Source organism: Corapipo altera, unplaced genomic scaffold, assembly GCF_003945725.1.
Source record: "Corapipo altera isolate COAL_440 unplaced genomic scaffold, ASM394572v1 0, whole genome shotgun sequence".
NCBI classification, from domain to species: Eukaryota; Metazoa; Chordata; class Aves; order Passeriformes; family Pipridae; genus Corapipo; species Corapipo altera.
Window position 1 is genome coordinate 67,643,721 of NW_020884872.1, and position 24,278 is coordinate 67,667,998.

Genomic DNA, 24,278 nt, shown 5'->3' on the forward strand with positions numbered 1-24,278 from the left:
GTCTAATATGTTTGGAGTGACCACTAGGACTTCCTACTTATACTGGTGGCGCTGTTTATGGTACAAGCAAACTCACTGTCAAAAAAAACGGAAACTTCATCACAAGTTTGGGTTTGAGGAGAGTGGTGTTTAGACACTCCTACCCCTTAAATAAGACTTATTTCCAAATTTCATTTTTCTTGTTCTGTTCAGAGTAAAAAAAAGAAATCAGATCAACATAGTTAAAAACAAACCTAAAATTTCATTGCAGAAATGTGGATAATTTATTTAGGAAAAGATGGGAAAAATAGGAAGTCTTGTTAGGAAGTTTGTGAATGGTCAAATACAATCCAAGAGAAACATCATCAGCTAATATATATTGTCATAATTCCTTCATAATAAATCAATTGAAGTCAAGATGTACAAGCTGAGAATGTGCACTGAAGTGTGCATATTAAACATCTGCTGTTTTTAAAAAAAATCTAAAAATATTTGGAGGGTGAAATAAACTGTGAAAAGTCTGCTTTCTGTTGTTTCGTCTTTTAAGACATTTAGCCCTGTAGATCATATGTGTAAAGTGGAAGATAGCTCAAGGCCATTTAATTATGGAAATCATAAAAGCTAGGATATGAGATATAGTATTAAAAGAAGGCTATCTGCTAAACCAATTCTGTCAGTTTCTTTTGGGTACTCAGTATGATGTACAGATACAAAATTGATATTTGTACAGAAATTTGAAAGAAATGAGGGGACAGTTTTGTAAAAGAAGATGGAAAAAAGTTGGTAGGACTGGATTACTTCTTGGTTTTCTTTTATAGCATGCTTTGAGAATAAATTTTCTTTACTGATGCATATGCTAAAAGAATCCTTTGCTGCAGCCTCTCTGCATTGCTTCATAGAATTTGAGGACAAAATACATAGCTCTGTTTTTCATGTTGGTGTACTTGAACAACAGTGCAAAATTATTGGGTTTTTGATCAGGTGAACTTGCAGAAAAAATTACCCAGTTTAGGCATACTCAAGCTTCACTAGGATGAGTGCAGGGGTTCTCATTACTGTGTGCAACATGGCTCATCTTCAGGTCATGCAGCTGACAGTTTTTGAGGTGAGTCTTACAATGTGAGTCTAGGTCTTGTATCTGATAACAGCTTAAACCAACTGGTTTAATATTCTTTCCATGTAAGACGAAAAAGGGGAAAGCAGATAAGAGTGTCCCTTGTCTCCTTTGTTGCTTAGTTGGTTGTAGAATAAGTCTAGATAAGCGAGGCATAAGGCTTTTGCTTTATGTAGGTGTTCTCCACTTCTATAGTACCAATACAGTAAAATCACCACATATTTTCCCACCCCCTACGTACATAAAGAAAAAATAGCTTATGCTCAAGATGTGGCGATCAGCAGCACATTGCTGTGCTCAAATTCTATTGCTTCCATAGAGATTCATTTTCCATTTCAAATTGCTAGGGGAGCCATAAAATATTTAGGTAGCTACGTCTCTAGAAATCTTTTGTTGGATACAATTGTGTCCAGATATAGAAGATTAGCAGTTAACTTTGGGGACTGGATCTGTGCAGATTTAAAAAAAATCAAAACCATAAACCAATGCTTACATCTAAAATTTATGCCGTAGAACTTTCCATATTATTTAAGTTAACCTTCACATTACAATGAAATTAATTGCTCATTTGCCATAGTAATAAAAAGCATTGCATTGTATTAAACCTAGGGTCCATGTAGAGTTCTATTGGTATAAAAAGCTTCCTCACCAAACTGAACTGGAAAAACAATGCACACCTCTTGTATAACTTCTCTGGGTTTTATTATCTACTTTATTCTCTCTGTGGTGTAGTTTAGCAAAAGAAAATGTAGCATACACCCTGTTGAAATACATTGACATATAGAAAGTTGTGCAGAGATAGACAAAGATAACAGACCAGACCAAATTCTTTGTAGTCTCCTTTGACCTACAGTTCACCCAGAAAAGCCTTGACTTTTCCTTCAAGGAGAAGAGGTACAGAGGATCCCAATGTTGCCGTGTGAGTTTGCTGCTACATACTTCGCCAGGACTCTGGTGTCTGTGGTAGAACTTCACACATCTGAGTGATACATGTACATTTCTATCGTGAAGAACCACAGTTCCCCATTTGACTCCTTGACTTTCTCTTGTCCTGGCTCCCATGCAGTAACTTTTCCTGTCTTAAGAGAAGTTTAACGTTTCCTGTGAATTTTCTTCAAACAAAGAGTTCATTATTTAATCCAGTTCACCCAGATGTTCTAGTTGGACTCTGGGATGGGGTGGGGGGTGAAGAGGAAGTGAGAAACACAAACACTGAAACTTTCATAAATAACTGTTCCTTTGTTATGTCTTTTGAAAATGGAATATGTGCCTGCTGTGTTCTGTAAACACATGCATTGCATTAGTACAAGCCAATGCATTTCATTCAAGTACATCTAAATATTAGAGGGAAAGTAGCAAGGAGTTATGGTTGCAGGGAAACTTTATGGGGAAGAAGAAAGAGTTCTACCTAGTTCAGTGAGTAATAACTTGAATGGTAGAGTTTTATAGGGTAATAGTGAAAGAGTAAACAAATGTAAGTCATCTAATTAGGAAATTGAGAGGAAAAAGTAACAGGAATAGATAAGGAGAACTGAAGTAGATGTTTACAGCAGCAGCTATAAAAGTGTCTGTTGAATTGATCTTCATAGTGAAGAACGGAGAGCACAGCATCTGATTCACACAAGGTTTCTCTCAAGTAACAGAATGCAATAGTTGTGCCAGTGTAAAACTGGGAATTATGTACTTGTGTGTGTTTGGCATGCTTTGCATGAAAGTACTGAGTGGATGTTTGTAATAGTTTTTCATTAGTGGACGTATAACCCTCTCTCATAAAATTATTGTGTTATCCTCACCCACCGTGAATTCAAATAAAAAGTATCAGTCAATGTATATATGTATGCTACCATATTAATAATAATTTGCCGGATGATAGGGATTGTTTCAGCTGCCTAATTCAGTATGGGAAGTCAGTGAGATCGTAAATCATGGAACAAATTATCTTTTATCTTGAAAGAGAGTGAAAACACTGCTGTGAGATTTATGTGAATGAACATATGCTTTTGCACCTAGCTGTTCTAAAAGCAAATTAGTAAAATAATTTTCAATACAAATGCATTTGAGGTTTCAGATCAATTGTTAAAACAGCACTTATAACTTTTAGGGGTCCTTCTTGCTTTTTTGTCATTGTGTCACTCATTAAATAAATAGATTATTTTATAACCTTTTAAATTCCTTTTTTTTTAAATTCTTAATTATTTGCTGGTTTGATAGACTTTCAAGCTCACATATACAAGCAATTTCAGTAGCTTGAAAGTAATTGCACATCAGCTCAGCTGTAGAAATTGTGCATGTGCACAAAATTTAATCTTCTTCTATTGTAGGCTCAGCTAAGACATGTTGCATTAACTCATTTTTTTACCGTGCATATATGCAGATAATTGCTCTGACTCAGCTGACACTCAGCAACTGGGTAAACTGCAGTAACCTGATCATCTGCTAGATCCCCTCTTCTTTTTTTAAATTACTGGTTTAAAATAGATAACAACATTTCATATTTCTTTTGCTTTTTAAAAATCCTATTTCTATTATGGTTAGGTGCAGATCTGGTTTTTTGGTGTGGTTGGATCAACTAGGTTCTACACAGTAATTTGGGGCCACAAAGCAAGAGGGGTTACAAAGACGTGTGTCCACAGCTGCAGTTCATACTGCTGTGTAAAGAGAAGTCAAAACTCCTTCTCTGTTAAAGACACAGGGAGCGAGAGCACTCATCAATGAGCTCAGCATAGACGAGCACTTCGGAGCCATGAAACAATCTCCTGCCCACATGGGAGTCTGCAGGAAAGGGTGGGAGGTTGACGGCTTTTTGGATCTGGCCCCATTTCATCTTAATCTACTCTGGCTCCTGATCTTTTCAAAGTCTCCCCATTGTGCGTGTGATTTCTGCTAAACATGCAGAGAAATTTTTAAGATCAAGACCATATGATATAGCAAGATTAATCTACCCTTTGGCCTTCACCTCTCCCTCCCACTGGGGGAGAGGTTTGGTTCTGCTAATTTGTCATGTTACTCTTTTTTTTTCTTCTGCCATCATTTTTTTTTCTCCTCATGGTTCACCTAAATTGGGGATTTTGGCCCAAACGCTTTCAGCCTATAGTGAAGATAAATAGAATTCTTCATGTCCACGACATGAATTTTGAAGACATATATGTTTATTTCACCCAGTTTTAATGTGGAGAATTTGTAACTCATTTGTAGAATATAAGTGTTTTTTCACTTTTATTATATATTGTGGCTGAGTGAATCCTTGTAGGTCTGTGAAGCAGATGTGTTAGTATAGCCAGTAGAACAGCTTCATTCCTTCCCTTGTCTTCTGCAATGCAGTCAAATTTCAAATTGCTATGATATGCAGTAATTAAATATGAATAAATAAAATATCACCAGATAATGAAGCTGCAGTCCCCTCTGTCACATTAAATCATTGATGAGGGGCCTGTGAGTAGGAACTGTGTCTGATGATGTCTTCTGCCTCTAAGTCTCTGATTAGTTTTGGGAGCATTTGTGTAAATTTTGCTATCATCTTTGCATCAATAGCCAGAAAAAATCTTTTGCCTTAATAAAATATATGTGGGTCATTATATCCTCCTGCCTCATCAATCCATTCCTTTCATGTGTGCTGACACCTCAATAATTACTGAAAGTGGACCAATTTTGCAGATAACAACTATGTAATTCTACTGTGTTACCTTGTTACATATCAGTATGTAATTTGCAAGTTTGTTAGAATAGAGTGAGGTTTTTGGGAATATATGCAGAATACCTCTATTACTTCTTCCTTTTTTTAAAGTCATATTTACCCCCTAAAAATTTCAGTGAAGGAATGGAAGAAATAATGAACAAAATAAAAAACTTTGTTTGAATTTGCCTGTTCCAAAGCAGCCCAGATGTTAACCTAGGTATTTTAGATACTACAGATCCTACTCTACTGAAAATAAGGTATGAATTCAGTATTCATGCTGTTCTGAAAATGCTTTCTGCCCCTTTAATGGCTTTTGACCTATCTAAAACATTACTTCTGCATCTGTATCTATTACTTTCATATCTATAAATATTTCAGATTTACAATACTTAATTTCAGACTCTACTGTTTGCACTGTGTTCCTCTCACCTGTGAGAGGGACACAGATTATTTGGCTTCTGAGTTGCAGAAAGCTGTTTTTTGGCTTCCTCAGATGTGAATATTAGGAGAAGGAGCTCATCTTTGACCAGTAAGGCAATTTGTGCGTCAGGTTGGCTACTTTAAAAGATGCTGCTTGACTGAAACAGTTCAAGCAACTGGGATCCTGGTGTCCTTCTTCAGCAGTTCCAGTTGGTCACTTAAATTGTATAGCTCAGTCCATAAAGCTTTCCTTGCTCCTGGCTTTAGTCTGTAGCTGCTGTGGAAACACCATTGCCCAGTCGAAATCTACAGCATGATGGGTTGAACTGAACAATCAAAGTACTTGAAGGTTTTATTCATCATATTCTCTTGTGTTTTATCATTGCTTTTGCACTCATTTATCTTTATAATGCTTGTATATTTTTCCCAGTGTTTCTTTATTGTTAAGTTACTTTTCCTTAAATCAATGTCTCTAGTGCTCTGCTTTTATATAATTAATGAACTGCACCTTGTGTCACATAAAGACAGCGTGGAATATAATAATTAGCAAATAAATTTGACAGGGACTAATTATTTTTCTTCCATACCATCACAGAAGTCCTATTAATACTAGAGATGCCCAAGTGAGATTTAAATAAACTCTCACACAGTCAAGCATTCTGTTGCAGCTTCACAGAAATTAGCGTATGCTAATTTACCTTTCCGAGCTCCTCTTAGGGTATTACTCAAGTTAACTCTAGGATAGTACTTCCAGATTTCTACACTGCAGTCAGAAAGTAAACATGCCTCATTAAAAAAATTCCCATTTGTTCATTTCAGCGTAGGAAAACATGTCTGATCTACACAACAGAGTTTTGGCATCCAGAATTACCTTTTATCTCCATAGGTTTGCATGCAGGCACCTGTAAATGTGGAGTAAGCAAACAAAGCCCAGCTTGTGGCACCTAAGTAGAACCACATGCTGCAAACCTCAGCTAGCAGCGCAGCTGCCAGTAAAGCCTCAGTGTGCACATATCCCAGGAGCAATGTCAGCAGCTGCGAGCCCAACAACATTTCTGGCAGTGATGTTTTCCAGTTTTGGTCTGGCCACGCTTTATATCTCTTGCCCATCTGTTTGTTTTGCATTGTGTTACATCATCTCAATTGCAATAGTTAAATTATAAAATCATCAGGGGATCATACAGAGAGGGAAGCTGCCTTGTGCAGGTTGCCTCAGAGAGAGCTTTCTATTCATAGAAGTTGGTGTCAGAGAAAGTGCAGAGGCTTTTTTGTGGGAGGAACAGACATATGGGAGGCTGGGACTGACACAAAGCTGTGGGGAGGTTAGAAGCAAATTGGAAAGTTAAGGCAAGGATATTTTGTCTTCAATATTTCTACATTTTGGTTGCAAAATGGATTTATGATGTTCTTGAAGATATTCTTAGATTTCAGATACTGGAAGAATGGAAGTTAGAAATTATACAGACTATTTTTTCATTGGCATAGTTGTCTGTTTCAGTATTTGTGACTTTGAACAACATTGTTATCTGTATGCTTAAGTTTGTGAGAACAAGTCACATTCTCTCTTAGAATATCTAGAGGAAGACAGGAGTATGTTGTGAATAAACCTGTTTCTTAACTTATGGGTTCAACTGTGTTTTGATTTTTTTGGTATTTGGGGTTTTTTAAATATTTTTTTTGTAAAAAAAGTACATTTGAATGACTTCGCAGGAAATTGTCTTTTTGAGAATATAAACAGAAAATTAAGTTAGTAAGCATTGGATTTGCATTAGGTCTTTAGTGTAAGCTGTTCCTTATCTGTTCAGAAATAGCTTCAGTGTTGCATCCTTTCCAAGACTAGTAATACTCTTAAATATGGAATAATCTCAAACTTCTAAATGAATGCTTTAGACAAGAAAGACTTTAAATAAAAAACGCATCTGAGAAGATTGTGGCTGACTCACAAAGAATAATATGGCAGAATTTGTTAAATTAGTTATTTTTTCATCGTTCATAATTACTGTGGAACTTCAGCTAAAAAACAGTCCAGTGTTTTTTGACTCATATGACAGCCCTCTTTAAACATAGTGGAACATCATCTTTATTTAAAATATTAGTAATGGACATGGTTTCACATTTCAATGTCTTTGAAATTAATGGAGGAGATAGAGGGCTAGAGATATTTCTTGTACACCATCTTGCAGTGCAAAAAATTACATGGGTCAAAGAATTAAAAGAATGAGACAATCCTATGAAATGTCTACTGCATTGTTAGGCTTAGCATACTTTATCAGTCATAGTGGCTTTCATTTCATGGAAGAAGGTCAACTCAGACTGGATTTGTCTAAAAGTCTGTGTAACTCAGTAGTGAAATAAGTCTACAAAAAATAATTTTAAAATCAATGATCCACTGAAATGTTTGATACTATCATAAATGATAGCTGTAATTTTATAAGGTAGAGTGTAAAGCATTGCTTTCAACAATGGAATGTGTATAAATATAATCTTTCAATCCATAGTTAGCACTCCTCCTGTCCCCCCACCTACACACTGCTTGCTGATTATCATTTAAGCATTAGACGCATATTAAGCTGTGATCCTTGATTCAAATGTTTATAGTCCAGAGTGCTTCAGAAGATGGTGTAGGTTAACATGGTTTTGATGGTTTTGATTGATTGGCTTTTATTCTCTTTCTATCCTTTTTTTTTTTTTTTTTTTTTTTTTTAGTGACAGCTTTTCTTGAACTTATAGAATGTGTGAGCACTGTTTTCATCTTGTTTTTTCATCTGGACCTGCCTATATATGGGCTTAAGAATGAAAGGAATGTTTTAAGCTCAGATCGAGTTTTGGAAGATGTAGGTAGAACCATGCCTCTTCATCAACTCTACCATTACAAAATCACTTTACATATGTCCTGTGAGAGTAAAAAAGGATGTAATACATGAAGTCTTCTCTCAGTATAAAGTTTTGTCATATAGTTTGTTTTGAGGAAATACACATACATCCTAATGGTATGAGAGAATAGTAGCCAACAAGGTTCTGAATTGTCTCTGAAGGAGAAAATCTGCATTTTTTTCGAGATACCAGTTCTGCTAATGCCTTATGAGAAAAATTCTCAAAGTTAATCAGTCTGGCTTTTGCAGATAAACAAAAGATTTATATCTTAATAGTCACCTCACTCAGGAAATGATAATGATTTTAATTCACCCATTAAGCAAGCACTTCTCCTTCATTAAAATATTCTTTGACTTTCACTCAGTTTTACATTAGTGTGCCTCTCTTCCTTTACTTATCTTTCAGCTAAATCCAGGCTGAAGTACTGACAGTGAAAAAAATTTTGAATACCTTCTATGAGTCATACTAGGGAGACTTAATCAAAGGAATCCTAGAAGGAATCTGAGATGTCCCAAGAGAGGACCTATACCTAAATTGACTTTAAAGGTTTCTAGCTAACCTGTGTGTGTGAAGTTGTAGTTAGTGGAATTCAACAAGTCCTCCACATGATGTGTTCCACTACTTCCTTATCCTTGCAGTTAAAACCATGTTTCCCAATGTCTGACTTAACCTACCTTTTGGAAACTTAAAGTTACTCTTCTTTGTCCTATTTGTGATACAACTAATAGTAAGAATTTAGTATTTCTTCATTTTGGCCATCTGTTAAGTATGGAAGGCTGCTGTTTTGTCTCATCACTTCTTTTCTGAACTAAAGATCCCATTTTTATTAGTTATCCTTCACTGCTCATGTTTCCCTGAGTTGTGATATTTCTTGGTATTCTCTCAATCCTCTGATGGTGAAATCCTCTTGTTTCTAAATGGGAAGCCCAAAAGCGGATTTGCTGTTAGTTAACACTGCAGTAGCCCTGTGAAGAACAAAATAATTCAGATGTTCTCAACAGAGTGTATCTGTTCAGCAGGATGATGATTCCTTTTGCTGTAGAGGTTTGCTTCAGATTCAGCATGTGACCCACTGCAAAACTTACATCTCTCTTTGCAGGACTACTGTTTAGCATTCATGCATCTGACTTATGTGGTGAGATGGCTTGAACCTTTATTCTGTTGTTGATTCTTTCCCGGTTCTAGGATTTTGGACTTGCTGAGTTTTACCTGGTTTTTCTGATGACTTCTTCAGTTTTCAGGATACTTCTAAATACCATTTATGTTGTTCTACAATGCTTACAGCTTTACTATGGTACTATCATCTCCAGATTTAAAATGCATACTAATCTTATTAATACAAATTAATATTGACTAGTACCAGGTTCAGAAATAAAACTCTGGTGAACTCCTCTACTCATTCTCTCCTATTCTGACAGTAAACCCTTTGGTAACTACCCTAATTGGCTTTTTCAATACCCATATTAAAAGCAATTTCTATAGATGGTATCTTCTTAAGTTGCAGCTTGAGTTTCAAAATTCTGAGTAGAAAAATTTATAATCTCTACTGTCCCACCCATTATCCTATTATACGAAGACTACTTTGACACAGTTTATTCTTGACAAAACTATTTAGACTATTACATGTAATTTTAATATCTTTTAAGCTTCAAATGTTGGTTTCCTTTATTGCTTTGTATTGTCGCAGAGGTGGAGAAGGGTTGAGTTTGGAAGTGGTCTCTGGAGGTCATCTGTTGCCAGGTGCCCAGGATCATGTCTAGATGGCTTTTGAATAGGTCCAAGGCTGGAGACTCCACCATGTCTCTGGGCAACTTGTGCTAGTGTTTGGTCCCTTCAGAGTTAAAAAAGTGTTTTCAGAGGGAACCTCCCATGTTTCAGTTTGTGCCCATTGCTTCTTGTCTTGCCATAAATCAAAAGGAAAGAAGCCTGACTCTGTCTTCTTTATATCACCCCTCTGAATAATTTTTTCAGTAATCTCAAATTAGGCTGTCTTTTCTGCAACTGCCAGTTTTCTGTTTTGTCCCAGTTTTAAAGATAGGCATTTGCTTTGACTTTTTCTCTTGGATCTTTACTTATCCTTCACAATTCTCAAAAAACCAGTGTCTGATAGTTCAGAGATTGTCTCAGATGTATCCCTAAATATTCTTCACATCTTGCTAATTTGAAAATGTTATCAAAGAATTCTCTATAACCTGTTCTCTTCTTAGTGTGTCTTGTCTTCTAATCTTGTTGTTGCTAACATAGTGTTGTCTGACTGATTGCAGTTAGTCTTTTTAATGATCATTTAAATGAAAAAAAACCCCATACTACAATTGGCTTTCCATATTAATCTGGTTTTTTAATGGATAATTTGTATTTGTATATCCCTTCCTTTGTGCAAGACTCCTTGCTAATCTAACTAATTAGCTGTCTGAGAGCCATGGGAATTTGGTTTGTGCTTAATTATTGTGACTATAATCTTTATCCCAGCATAGTATATTTTATTTCTTTGAAGGAAAAAAAAAAGGCTTTTAAAACTTAACACTGCACAATAAAGTAGTTAGACTGATAAGTGCATTATAAATAGGCAGATTTACTTGAAAGAAAAATCAAAGCAGAAATAAGTAGGGCAGTTTAGTTACATATTTTCTCGCTCACCACAAATCAGTTACACAGAAAAAATCCGTAACTTCAGGAGACCTGGTTGAAATGTGTTAAAAGTTAGCTGTTTTGAATGGATGTTTCTCCATAATACCTTTAAGATGATGCTTTCCATGTGAGGATGATGTTCTGCAAATGAGGATTTACATTTCTAACTGTGGAAAGGGCTTGGACTTGTAAACTTTCAAAAGAGTAATTTGAACTAGAAAACAGTTGAAAACAAGTTATACTTTTAAGACAGCAAGTAATAATACCAGAACCCCAGAATTTGTTGAACTGCAACATTGACACTTCTCTTAGACTGAAATTAAAAAAAAAAAATACTTGGTGCTTACAATGATGTTAATATTTACCATATGAATTGGATAGGAGGCTTGTTTATTCTCAAAGTAAAGAACAAGATTATTTTTAATAGGTAATATAACAAACATTACCTTTTTGTGCTGAACAGGAGAGCAAGCAATTGATGTTGATGAACAGAATAGTTCATCATATTAATAGTTAATAGTTAAACTAATTAATTTGTACCATCCTTTCATTTCATCTCTAATTACATGAATAAAACAATACCAAGAAAAATGCCATTCAAACTGTACAGATAAAGTAAGGCGCTTCAGTGATGAATTTTTCCCCCGGTTTCATCAAGGGTATTTGAGAGATACTTGTTGTTAGACTACATATGCAGAGAACAAACTTCTTTCACAGAAAGAAAATTAAAGCTATAAGCAAAGGCACAACACTTTTCTTTGTTTCATGAATAATAATGCTGAGGCCATAAATAAAAATAGTACAGTTGTTTGCAGTTGTAATCAGTTGTGCTATCTTAGACATTTCCTGTTAAAAGTAATAATATATAGTCATTCATTCTGAACTTACAGGTTCCTAATTTAATACATTCCATTGACTGCAGAAGGACCATGGAGTGAATAGTTCATATGTATGAATCATATTTTTAGGTCTCCAGTACTAGAGGAGTTCTATCCTCCCAACATTGCCTTTAAGACTGGAACATGTTTGAAGAAAAAGTAGGAAATACTTGAAGCAACATTTTGATTATACATACAGTCCATTTATTTCCCTCTTCTGGTGAATACTTAGACTTCAGTGAATTTAGAAACATTTGAATTCAGATTTGAAGGTTATACATTAGAGCAGAATGAGATATTAGTGATAATGTGTGAAAGCACAAATATGTTCCTTATTTCTAACTTAACAAGACATTTTTGGGGTAGTACACACATCTGGAAGCATTCTTAGGTTGGGTGAAGTTATTTGTATTCCTAAGACCTTTCAAGATTCTCTATTTTATTAATTTTTAATAAGGCATAGATGACTTTAATTGTTTGTATTTTATTGTATATAGTTTTTGTCTTGTTAGTGGATAGTTAGCCAGTTTCAGAATTAGAGAATGATTTTTCACTGAAAGAAAATCCGACAGTTTCTATATTTTTATACCCCAATGAAAGTATATTTCTTGGCAGAAAAAAAATGGATATTTAGGTATCTGCTACTACAAATATTTGGCACACAGTAGAAATAGACAGTATTCCTAATCTTTATCATGAGTGGAGGGCCAGTTAATGGTAAGAAATCAAATCAGAAGATATCTCAAAACCCCATACACTTACAGTGACAGATAGCTTAGTACATGGGATAAAAACTTCAGGGTTTTGCATTCCACGTGTACATCAGTGTCCATCTGCATCAGGAACATACTGAAGGAAGACATGCAGAACAAAATTGAAGTAGGCACAACCATGATGATAGATTTTAAATTACTTAAACCTCTGTGAAATGCTCTATATCCCTTTCATTTGTGGAAACTGTATGATAGTTACTCTTTTGAATATGTTGTAATTACAAGTCATAGCTGCCATTTATTGGTAGGGTAGTGTGAATTGCAGTATGTATCAATGCCACTAGACAGGATGGTACCAGTTCCCTTTTGCTGAAGAGAGTGAAACTTAGTTCTGCAAACACAAGATTACTGGTATTAATTGAAGGCATGAATGCAGCTGAAACGTAAAATCTTATTAGCTGCATTAAGAATTAGCAACATGGAACAAGTTACTCTTAAAATTAAAAATGAAAATTGGTACTGCATTTGGGGTAATGATCTACTGATTGGCCTGAGGACATTGCTAGTGATGCTAATGTCTTTAAGCAGTGGTAAAAGGTACCAGCCTAAGGCTTACAGTAAAGTGGCTTACCAACAACCAAGACATCCTTGATCCTCCTTTCTTGCTTATCTGTGGGATACAGCTGTTGCTGAAACCAAGTTAAATGTTCTTGTCTTAGAGAAACAGATTGTCAGGGATACCAAAAATATAACATCTATTTCCTACACATAGACCTCAAAGCAAAGCAAAACACAGCAGAGTGTGATATTTTTGCCCAGAAAGAACTCATAAAGGCCATACAGTCAACTTCTGAGTAGATGACAAGTAAGCCTTTTTGGTCTCCTGGTAATTTAAATAACTTCTCATAGTCTTCACTAGAAACACATTAAATTTGTTCATTTTATGATACATTTATTGCAGATTAGTTACTCTCTTCTGCTTTCTTGCCGTTGTAAAATCTAATGAGCATAAAAGCTAATGTAGCATTTTGAAAATGAAACATCAAGGAACTGGAGACAGCAGGTGTTATGATTCTGTGTGTTAGCATCCTTTAATTACCTCATGCTTACATATTATGCATTTGGCAACAGGAAGAGTCAAGAGCTGACAGTGTATGTTGGGATTCATCCTAGTTGTGCCAATTCCTACTGTCATTGACACCACTGTGCAATCTCAGTGACTTTGTTTACCGTATCTTGTCCCTACTGTGTCTCAGTTATGTCAAAATTGAAGCCTTGGGATATTTCTTTTTTTTTCCTTCTTCTTTTTTTTTTTTTTCTCAGCCTTATTGTTAATGTCCAATAAATGCCTCAGATCTCTGTGGTAAGATTCCACACTATAAAGGGACTACAGTGTTGCATTGTTAGCCTCCGTGCTGTTAGTCTGTACTTCTCTCTCCTACTTTGTAGCTCTGTCTGTAGTTATACAATAGAACATCTTATTGAGAGATTTTTTGGCTGGAAAATTTTCTTATTTATCTTGTATTCTGAGTTGGAAAACAAAACCTGAGATCAGACTGTAAAGTCAACCTTTTTTTGCCTCGTGTCACCATGGGTGTCATCATTTTTTTCCTTTAATCTTAGTTAGTCAATGGTGAGAGGAAGGACTGGGGTTTTGTGAAACATTTCTTTCCTTACTGAACTTAATATAGAAACACTTGGTGTTTCTTCTTGGCTGAGCATGCTCACATGAATGAGAAAGGCAGTATAGCTCTCTTCTGTCAGGAGTTCCGATCTATTTTTGATACAGTTTTGTCATAAAAAAAATTGGGGAAAAAACACTCTTCTACTTCATGGCTTATTCGTTGTGTAGTTATCCGAATACTGTTGATGAGAAGAAGGTATGTATTTATTTCCTTACCAGTGTAGATTCTGTGTAGAAAATAAGTTTTAATAAAACATGCATTTTTTGTTTGTTTTCTTCATTTCTTGTTCACGTATACAGAGTTCTCCTACAGCATCAGACAGATTATGGTAATGTCTTTGAGGAGACAAGCAGTGATTGTGTGGTCACTGAGTGGGATCTTTCCCTGCAGCAAAATTTTACTTTACAAACTAAATGTGACAACAGAATTGTGTGCTTATACTGTTCCTGGAAGCTGAGAACTATTTACAATAAGCAGCCTGGTTACATTCTACCCAAGACTGTAAGTCCTTTTAGACTATGTAACTAGTCTTGCCCCAGCCTTTGAAGACATGAGTTGCTCGACCCTAGTGTGTGCAGCAATGAAGGCTTTCCTACATAGTTCTCCACAGGCCATACCATTTATGTATGGTAGCCCATGTAATTTTTGAGTAAACTTTTAAACTTATAGGAAACATAGCACTTGACAAATTTACCTTAGGGTTCACAGTTATTTAAGCAAAGAGAATATATGCTCATTTGAACTGTAAGCTTTTAAAATTTCATGACCTATGAATTATTTTTGAGAGGAAAAAGAAAATTGTACCAAAGAAGTTAATAATTGAGCTCAAAAGGGCTTGTATAACTCTAAACAGGGAAAAAGAACATTTCTGTGACTTAGACTAAAGAGAGAGTTGTCCTGACAGCAAAAAATGCTAACAGCATCCAGAGATGTATGAACAGGAATGGACTCAGTAGAGACAGGGAACTAACCCTACTCAGCACATGTGACACCACATCTGGAATACTGTGTCTAGTTTAAAGCCTCCCATTTCAAGGAAGACATCACTGAAGTGGAGGCAATCAGAGGAGGACCACCATGATGGTGGGGAGGTGGAGCACTTGGCTTGTGCTGAGAGACTGATGGAACTGGGCTTGTTTATCCTGGAAAAGGAAATCACTTTAGGGGTACCTACCAATAGCCTCCAGTGCCCATGGGGCAGCATCTCATGTCCATCAAGGTGGTGGAGACAGGCTCCTCATAGTCATGCATAGTAAGAGGATGAGAGGTGATAGATATAAATTGAAACAAGAGGTTGAGACTGGATATTAAGAAAAACATCTGTGATGGCAGTCAAGCATTGGAATAGGTTTGCCCAGGGAGGCAAATCTATTTCTGGGAAGCCCAGGTAGTGTTCATCCTTGGGGATTTTCTGAAAAAACTGCAAAAGCCCTGAGAATCACAGAATCTCAGAATGGTTGAGGTTGGAAGGGACCTCTGGAGGTCATTTGGTCTAATTCCTCTGCTCAAGAAAGGTCACCTAGAACTGCTTGCCCAGGACCATGCCTCCAAGGATGTAAATTTCACAACCTCTCTAGACTCTCTCTAGTGCTGTCACCCTCACAGTAAAAAGTTCAGACAAAGTCCGCATTTCAGTTTATGCCCATTGCCTCTTGTCCTGTCAGGGGACATTGCTGAAAAGAGCCTGAGTCCATCTTTGCACTCTGCATTGCTTATATTCTTATTAATAAGAACCTCCCTGAGTTTTCTCTTCTTTTAGACTGAACAGTCCCTGCTCCCTTAGCTTTTCCTCATAGGAGAGACTCTCCAGTCACGTAATTGTCTTAATGGCCCTTTGCTGGGATCTCTCCAGTACCTTCATATCTCTCTTGTACTGGGAAGTTCAGAACTGGACACAGTACTCCAGGTGTGGTTTCACCAGTGCTGAGTAAAAGGGCAGGATCACCTGCTGGCAACACTTCTAATGCAGTCCAGGATACTGTTTGCCTTATTTGCACCAAAACTGCATTGCTAGCCCTTGGTCCTCTTGATGTCCACCAGGACTCTCTGGTCTTTTTCTTCTGAGTTGCTTTCCAGCTAAAGGAATTCTAAGGATATATTGGTACCTGGGGTTGTTCTTCCTCAGGTGCAGGACTTTGATGTTCTCCTTGTTGCACTTCATGAGATTCCTGTCCACCCATTTCTCCAGTATTTCAACATCCCTCTAGCAGCACAACCCTCTGGTGTTATTAGCTAGTCCTCCCAGTTTTTTGTCATCAGGAAACTTGCTGAGGCTGCACTCTGCCTCATCATCCAGGTAATTAATGCAATCATTGAAAAGGACTAAAGCCAGTGCTGACCCCTGGGGTGCTGCACTAGTTACTGGCCTCCAGGTGGACATCTTGCCAGTGATCACTACTCTTTGGGCTCAGCCATTCATCCAGTTTTCACCTTGCTGTCTGCTTATCAAGGCTGTACATCAGCAGTGTGTCCATGAGGATTTTATGGGAGACAGCATTGAAAGCCTCACTGAAGTCCTCCTGGTAGACAATATCCTCTGCTCTCCCCTCATCTGCCAAGACAGTTATTTCATTGCAGAGAGTTATCGAGTTGCTCAAGCATGACTTCCTGTTGGTGAATTCATGCGGATTACTTCTGATGATTTTCTTGTCCTTAATGTGCCTTGAAATTCACTTTCACAGTCACTTTCCTAGGGACTGATATGCGGCTGATCTGCCTGTAGTTCCCTGGGTACTCCTTTATGACCCTTTTGAAGATAGGAGTGAGACTTGCTGGTTCTTCAAATGGCTATACTAATTATCATTATCATTCAAAGATTATTAAGAGTGACTTCAAAAGGACGTAAGCCAACTCCAGCAGCACCTGCAGGGTTCATCCCACCAGGTCCCTTGGACCTACATGTCTCTTTTGCTTAAGTATTCTCTAATCTGATCCTCCTCCACCGAGGGTAGGTTTTCCTTTCTTGGGGCTTTCACTCTGTTTCTGGTACCTGGAATTCCAGAAGACCAGGCTTGCTAGTAAAGACTGAGAGAAAGAAGCTATTCAGTACTTTAGCCTTTTCCATGTTCTGTGTCACCAAGGCCCTGTCTCACTCAGCAATGGGTATGCATTTTCTGTAGTCTTCCTTTTGTTCCCTCTGTATGTAAAGAAGCCCTTCTAATTACCCTTGACATTTCTCATAAAATTCAATTCTGGTTAAGCTTTGGCTTTCCTAACTGTTTCTCTGCATTCTTGGACTTACTCTACACATCTCCTGGGTTACCTGTCCCTGCTTCCACCTTTTTTATGCTTCCTTTTTATGTTTGAATTTGTTCAGGAGCAACTTGTTCATCCATGCAGATCTCCTGACATTTTTTAACAACTTCCTTCTTGTTGAAATGGTTTGTGCTGGAATTTGGATGGGCTGATTTTTGAATATTAATCAACTTTCTCAAGTCACTCTTCCCTCCAGGGCCTTATCCAGTAGGATTCTTCCAAGCAGATACCTGAAGAGTCCCAAGTCTGCTCGCCTGAAGTCCAGAAATGTGGTTTTCCTTTTTGCCCTTCTTCAGTCCCTTCGCAATCCTGAATGCCACTATCTTACGGTCAGTGCAGCCAAGGCTGCCTTTGGCCTTCACATTCCAGGAGAGTCTTTCCTTTTTTGAGTGTGACCAGAGCATCTCTTCTAACTGTTTTTTCTATCGTTTGGAACAGAAGTTGTCGCTGATGCTCTCCAAGATCCTCCTGCACTGTTTATGCCCTGACACATTCCTCCAGTTGAAGTGACCCCAAGTGGGCCAGGACTATGAATGGGAGGCTATTTCAAGCTTTGAGCTGGAAACTGAAATAGGGAATTTCTCATGTTCAAGCTGGATTATACTACAATCCTGTGATGCTTGTTCATTTCTCAAATTGTCATATGATCATCTGTGTTTCTGCTCCTGTGGGTAGAGGTTTAAAGTTCAACTGGCTGCAAGAGGTGACTTCCTCAAAGGGCAATATGCCATTACTGTGGGGTTACTCAAAAAATGGGTCATGATCTATATGTACCCCATCGGGATGATTTGTAGTTGAATTGGGTTTCTATGGCCAGGTTTTGGTAGCGGGGGGGGGAGTAACAGTGGTGAGTTCTGTGAGAAGCCACTAGAAGCGTCCTCCTTGTCTGACAGAGCCAGTGACAGCCAGCTCTAGGATGGACCCACTGCTGGTCAAGGCTGAGCCAGTCAGAAATGGTGATAACGCCTCTGTGATAACATATTTAAGAAGGAAAAAAAAAAGTTATTGGGCAGATATAGGTGTAGCCAGGGAAGAGACAATAGAAAATTTGTGAGAGGAACAACTACGCAGGCACCAAGGTCAGTGGAGAAGGAGTGGGAGGACATGCTTCAGGCACTGGAGCTGAGATTCCCCTGCAGCCTGTGGTGAAGATCACAGGGAAGCAAGCTGTTTCCATGCTGCCCAGGGAGGTCACTCGGAGTGTGGAGATCCACCTGGAGCCTGTGGAGGAGACCCATGCCAGAGTAGGTGGATGCCCAAAAAGGAGGCTCCGAACCCATAGGAAGCCTGTGCTGGAGCAGGTTCCTGACAGGGACCTGTGGACCATGGAGGGAGAAGCTCACTCCAAAGCAGGTTTCCTGGTAGAACTTGTGACCTTGTTGGGAACCCACACTGGAGCAGTCTGTTCTTGAAGGACTGCACCTTGTAGAAATGTAACCCACATTGGAGCAATTTGTGAAGAACTATGTCTGTGGGATAGGCACATCTTCACATCTGAGAAGTTCATGAAGGACTGTCTCTAGTGCGAAAGACCCCATACTAGAGGAGGGGAAAGACTTCTTCCTGAGTAGCAGCAGGAATAATTTGTGATGAACTGACCATAACCCCCATTCCCTGTCTCCTGCACTGCTGCAGGGGGAGGAGGTAGAGCTTGAGAAGGAGGGAGTGCAGGGGTGAAGGTGTTTTTAAGATTTATTTTACTTCTTATTATCCTACACTCTGATTTTGTTGGTAATAAATTCAGTTAATGTCCCCAAGTTCAGACTGTTTTGTGATGGTATTCAGTGAGTGATCTCTGTCGGTTCTCATCTCAACTCATAAAACCCTGTCCAGTTGCGTAGGGGAGTGATAGAGCAGCTTTGGTGGGCACCTGGTGTCCAGCCAGAGTCAACCCACCACAGCAGACCACTCCAATCTTTAACCGTTCTAAGGAGACCGTCAGTAGTGAGGGGTAGTCAAATGCCCTAATGAGTGCAGCCAGATGCCAGCTTCCCTCTTTCCCAAAATCGTTAACATCCCTCCATAGTATGTGAGCACTTCTTGCTGGAAGGTAAGGAAGATGGTGACAAGATGCTGTTAGCCTCTTCAGTTCAGGTCATCCACATGATTTTTGCCCATGTTTGACAAAGTCTCAGATTAAGAATTACTTTTTCTTAATTATTTTCATTTTGTTTCTGAGTGGGCTGGGTGAAAATGGTATAATGGCTGTCTTGAGTATTGTCCTCAAAAGCGTTGTATGAGTAGGGTGGAAAGATAAACTTGATGTGCATTTAGTTGCCTCTCCTTTCCTTTTGTACCACTTTCCACTTGGTCCTTTCCAATATTATGAGAGAAAATATGCATTCAAATGCAGAATCTTCTCTCTAACCTCATTCTAACTCTGGGTGCTTATAAGGTATTGAGAGAATTTGAATGAGTATTAATACTTGTAATAAGATGAGAGCTAAGCTTAGTACATAGCATGAATTCCAAAAGAGGGATCTAGATTAAGTATTTTTCTTTACGTGCTGGAAATAGGAAATCTTTTTATATGTTAGTAAACTAACTCCTTTCTTCATGGACTGTTTAAGTTTTTCTACTGAGCAAATGATATATTCTAATGCATTTTCGTTGGCTGAATCATTCTGCTTTAGTCTTGTTGATTGTTGACCATTAGAATATGCAGTTCCCTTCCTGACTGTTTCCTGTGAATGAGGCCCACAATCCACAATGGGATTACATTATAGTTTTACAAGATCAGACAAGTGTTGTTAGGTGTTTGGAAATTTTACATTTTTGTTTAGAGGAAAGGTAAAAAACCTGTTTACATTCAAGTTGTACATGGTTTCTGGAGCAACTGTTTATGTCAATACATCAATGTAAGATTACTGCTATATTTAACCAATGGTATCTAATTGAGAGTTTTTATCTGATTCCTCTTGTTTTCAATTGATGATTTCCTCATAGAGTAAATGTTTTTCTCCATTTCAGTGTAAAACAAGAGTAGTTATCAGTGAATCACATAAAATGTAAACAGAAAGAAATTCGCTACTATTGGGCATTAGGAATGTGCAGAGCTTGGGAAGAAAAGCTTCTTTGGGGAGACCAAGGCATTTCTCTTGTCCTCTCAACTCTCAGCTGGGCTGGATGTTCCCTCAGTAACGCATCAGTTCTTGCTTCTATTTCCTTCAGCAGCTTGATGAAAGACGGAGAGTTAGGGCAGCCAAGAGAAATAAATTTCATGACATCATTCTCTGGTGGATATGTGTAAGTTAATTAGTTATGCTCAATTTTATTCCTTTGTTCTCTAATCTGTCTAAACTAAGTTACAGGCTCCACTGATCTGTGAAGACTAAATAATGTGCAGACTTGTACACGGTATTTTCTGACTAGGGAGAAAAAACTCTTGTTTATTTCTCTTAACCTCTGTTGAGGAACCTTAACCATGGGAAGAAAATGGGAAACAGGTCTGATACAGAACTAAATGTTTACTGATGTATTTTTAAGCAAGTGAAGTGTACTGACATTGTCAGGTGAAGACAGTATAAACATTGCTGCAGACTTTTAATTGTATATTGGCTAAGAAGTGGAAATCTTTTATTTTTCCCAAGTGTATAATATGTCTGGTGATTAATCTAGTATCCATTTAGGAGTGCAAGACATCAGCTCTGTGCACACTAAGTTCTTTCATCCTCGGGCCAAAAACCATTTTGCAGGCGTAATGCAAGGATGCCTACAGAGATGTGTGGGTGTATATAAACTCTAACCTGAACATCTTGTAGTGTTCTCAAGTGGGAGGGCAATTTCGCTTCTTCATTGATTTTACTGATCTCTCCTATGAGCAAGTAGTGCCATTTCCTTCAACCTGTGATGAATTGCATGTGCTATACAATGTGTGCTATTGCTCACTACAGGATTAAGCAGAAGCAACAAACCTACTTCACTTTCCTCAAGTCTTTCATGAGTGCTAGACACCTGCATCACCTTAACATTTCCATACATAGAAACAGCCTTCCAGTTTTTCTAGAGGAGACTGCTTATATTGACAAAAATGCTTACACTGCATTTGGATTGTTTACAAAAAAAAATCACTGCGTTGTTTATGCTGAAATCTTCAAAAGCAAAGACATTTTATGTGTATTCTCAGCACTGTTAAATTAAGCTGTTCTGATTACCTGCAGTAACCATGGTATCTAAAAGTCTGGATTACTGCAGTAGTTCTTTGTCTGGGATATGGTACATACTGTACTTGGATTTTAATGGAGCCATTTATACAGATTTTATATTTTCTCATAAAACTCCTCAAGGTGAATGAAAACAAGCGTGGGCAAAATGTTTGCACTTTTCAGTGCTCTTTCTGTTACAGAATCTTGCTGACTTTCTTAATTTCTAACTTATGCAGTTTCTTTGTCTTTTAGAATGTCGGGTGGTGAAATCCACTTCCTATACCAAAATAGCATCGACTTCACGTAGGAGCACCACCAAGAGCCCAGGCCCATCCCGACGCAGCAAGTCTCCAGCTTCTACTAGCTCAGGTAAAGTAAGCAAGCAATCTATCTTAACAACAGCAACCATTCTGTTTCAATACAGTGGGCAATGCGCTTAGAATTCCACCTTTCTGTGGAAAAATGTACGTATGAAACAACTAATAGTAAAATTCACTTATTTTCTCAAGTGTCTTCCCAATACAAAATAAAACTTCAGTGTTTTATAAGTCATACTCTGGCATGGTGGTTCAATTCAAATAAGGTCTTTGTGGGGAGATGGTGATCAGAACAGCCCAGTGAGGGATAAACTCTGAGAAGGAGGAAAGTGGGAGAGACACAATGAGACACAATGAGACACAGAGACATTGAGGTGGGTAGCAGGGCTGGTAGGCAATCTGCCTCCTACACATCCTAAGAACAGCTGAAATAAAGAAACCTCAAAAGAGGTAATGGGATGAGGTATCGATTGTGAGGAACAAGCCCAGAGTAGCTCTTTCTTAAACATGTCAAGTAACTTGCTTTGTAGCTAGGTGGAACAGAGTTAAATTAAACTTTAGCAAGGGAGGCCTTGTTTGGTGTGTGAATGTTACAGGCTCTTTCTGGGTTTCTTTTGTAATGAATAGTCATTTGTGACTACAGGTAATGGACACTGAACGCCTGTTCAGTGTGTGCTCATTTCTAAGTGAAATAGCTGTTCTGCTGTGCATAACAAATTTATGGGACTTCTATGGGACTAGCAACATTTTTGCTATGTTGACTAAGAGGTACCATGTTGGATTTGAACCTGAGAGAAACAGTACTGTTTTAATTTAATACTGGAGAAGTGTAGGTCAGTAAATCTCAACTTCTTGCAGTTCACTTTTATAAAGACCTGACCAGAATACATTACATATTCAACCACTGCAACAGATCAGGAGATTATTTTAGAGCTTGTGGGGGAAAAAAGGAATATTTTCATTATAACACAATAATAATTAATATATCATTACATTTATGGAAACAAAAGAAACAGTGCAGGGAAAATATTGAAAGTGCAAATCATTTCAGATGGGTCTGTGCTTATGACAGATGTAACCATGTCAAAAATTTCTTATGTAAAACCAATAAATTTTTAGGAAATAGGCACATATTAGTTTGACAAAATATGGTCCACGGCCTGCCTATTTGACATAATCATTTGAACACTGCAATTAAGTTTTCTTACAGAAAATGTTGGACAAAGCCCTACAAAAATGTATGGGATGCTGACAGAACAGGCTGTAAACTGGTAGAAACCTGAGTGAAGAACTGGCAGCAAGACAGGGCTCAGAGGGTTGTAATGAATGGGGCTACATCTGCCTGTCAACTGGTCAGCAGCAGCATTTCGTCAGGGGGCAATTCTAGGGCCACTTTTATTCAGTATTTTTATTGATGATCTGGACACAGGAGTTGAATGGACCATTGACAAGTTTGCTGATGCTAACAAACTGGGAAGTGCTGTTGACTCTCTCAAGGGACAAGCTGCCTTACGAAGGGATCTAGATAGATTGGAGCATTGGGTGATAATTAATGGGATGAAATTTAACAAGAAAAAATGCTGGATTCTACACCTGGGATGGAGTAACACGGGGCACAAGTATAAATTGGGAGAGGAGTGGCTGGAGAGCAACACTCCAGATAGGCATCTGGTGGTGCTGGTTGGCAGCAGGATCACTACAAGTCAACCGTATGCCCTGAGAATCTTGAGAGCAAACTGCATCCTGAGATTTGTCAAATACAACATCACCAGCTAGTCAGAAATGGTGATTATCACAATGTATTTAACAATGGTGCGGCTTCACCTTGAGCACTGTGTGCAGTTCTAGGCCCCACAATTTAAGAAGGATGTGAAGATACTCAAATGTGTCCAGAGGTGTACAATAAAACTGGTAAAAGGGTTGGAAGGCATGTCCTATAGGGAGCAGCTAAGGACTTTAGCTTGTCTAGTTTGGAGAAAAGGAGGGGCTGAGGAGCGACCTGATTTCTCTCTACAGCTTCCTGAGGAGGGGATATGGAGAGGGAGGTGCTGAGCTCTTCTCTCTGGTGTCCAGTGACAAAACACGTTGGAATGGTTCAGAGGTGCACCATGGAAGATTTAGGCTGGACATTGGGAAGTATTTCTTTACTGAGGTTTGTCAAGCATTGGAACAGACTACCTGGAGAAGTGGTTGAGTCACCATCCCTGGAGGTATTTAAAAGATGTGTAGATGTGGCACTGAGGGACATGGTTTAGTGGTGGACTTGGCAGTGCTGGGTCACCAGTTGGATTTGGTGATCTTAAAGGTCTTTTCCAACCTAAACAACTTAATGATTCTATAAGTAGGAAGCATTTCTTTACCAAGAGTGTGATCAAAGTCTATGTGGTGGGTTGACCCTGGCTGGATACCAGGTGCTCACCAAAGCTACTCTATTGCTCTCCTCCTCAGCTAAACATGCTGAACTTTTAGTCAGCCCTGAATTGGTCAGGCAGTTGGATTAGATGATTGTTGTAGGACCCTTCTAACTATTCTATTCTATTCTATTCTATTCTATTCTATTCTATTCTATTCTATTCTATTCTATTCTATTCTAT

At 38.1% G+C, this 24,278-nt stretch overlaps 1 protein-coding gene across 4 annotated transcripts in view; it reads left to right on the forward strand.

Annotated features, from left to right (window-relative positions):
* Positions 1 to 24,278, forward strand: part of DCLK1 (doublecortin like kinase 1) — a 246,565-nt gene that overhangs the window by 143,062 nt on the left and 79,225 nt on the right. For all 4 annotated transcript variants that reach the window (XM_027650951.1, XM_027650913.1, XM_027650922.1 and 1 more), the window contains exon 5: positions 21,620 to 21,736. In XM_027650951.1, coding sequence (XP_027506752.1) covers positions 21,620 to 21,736 — 117 coding nt within the window. The remainder of the gene's footprint in view (positions 1 to 21,619; positions 21,737 to 24,278) is intronic.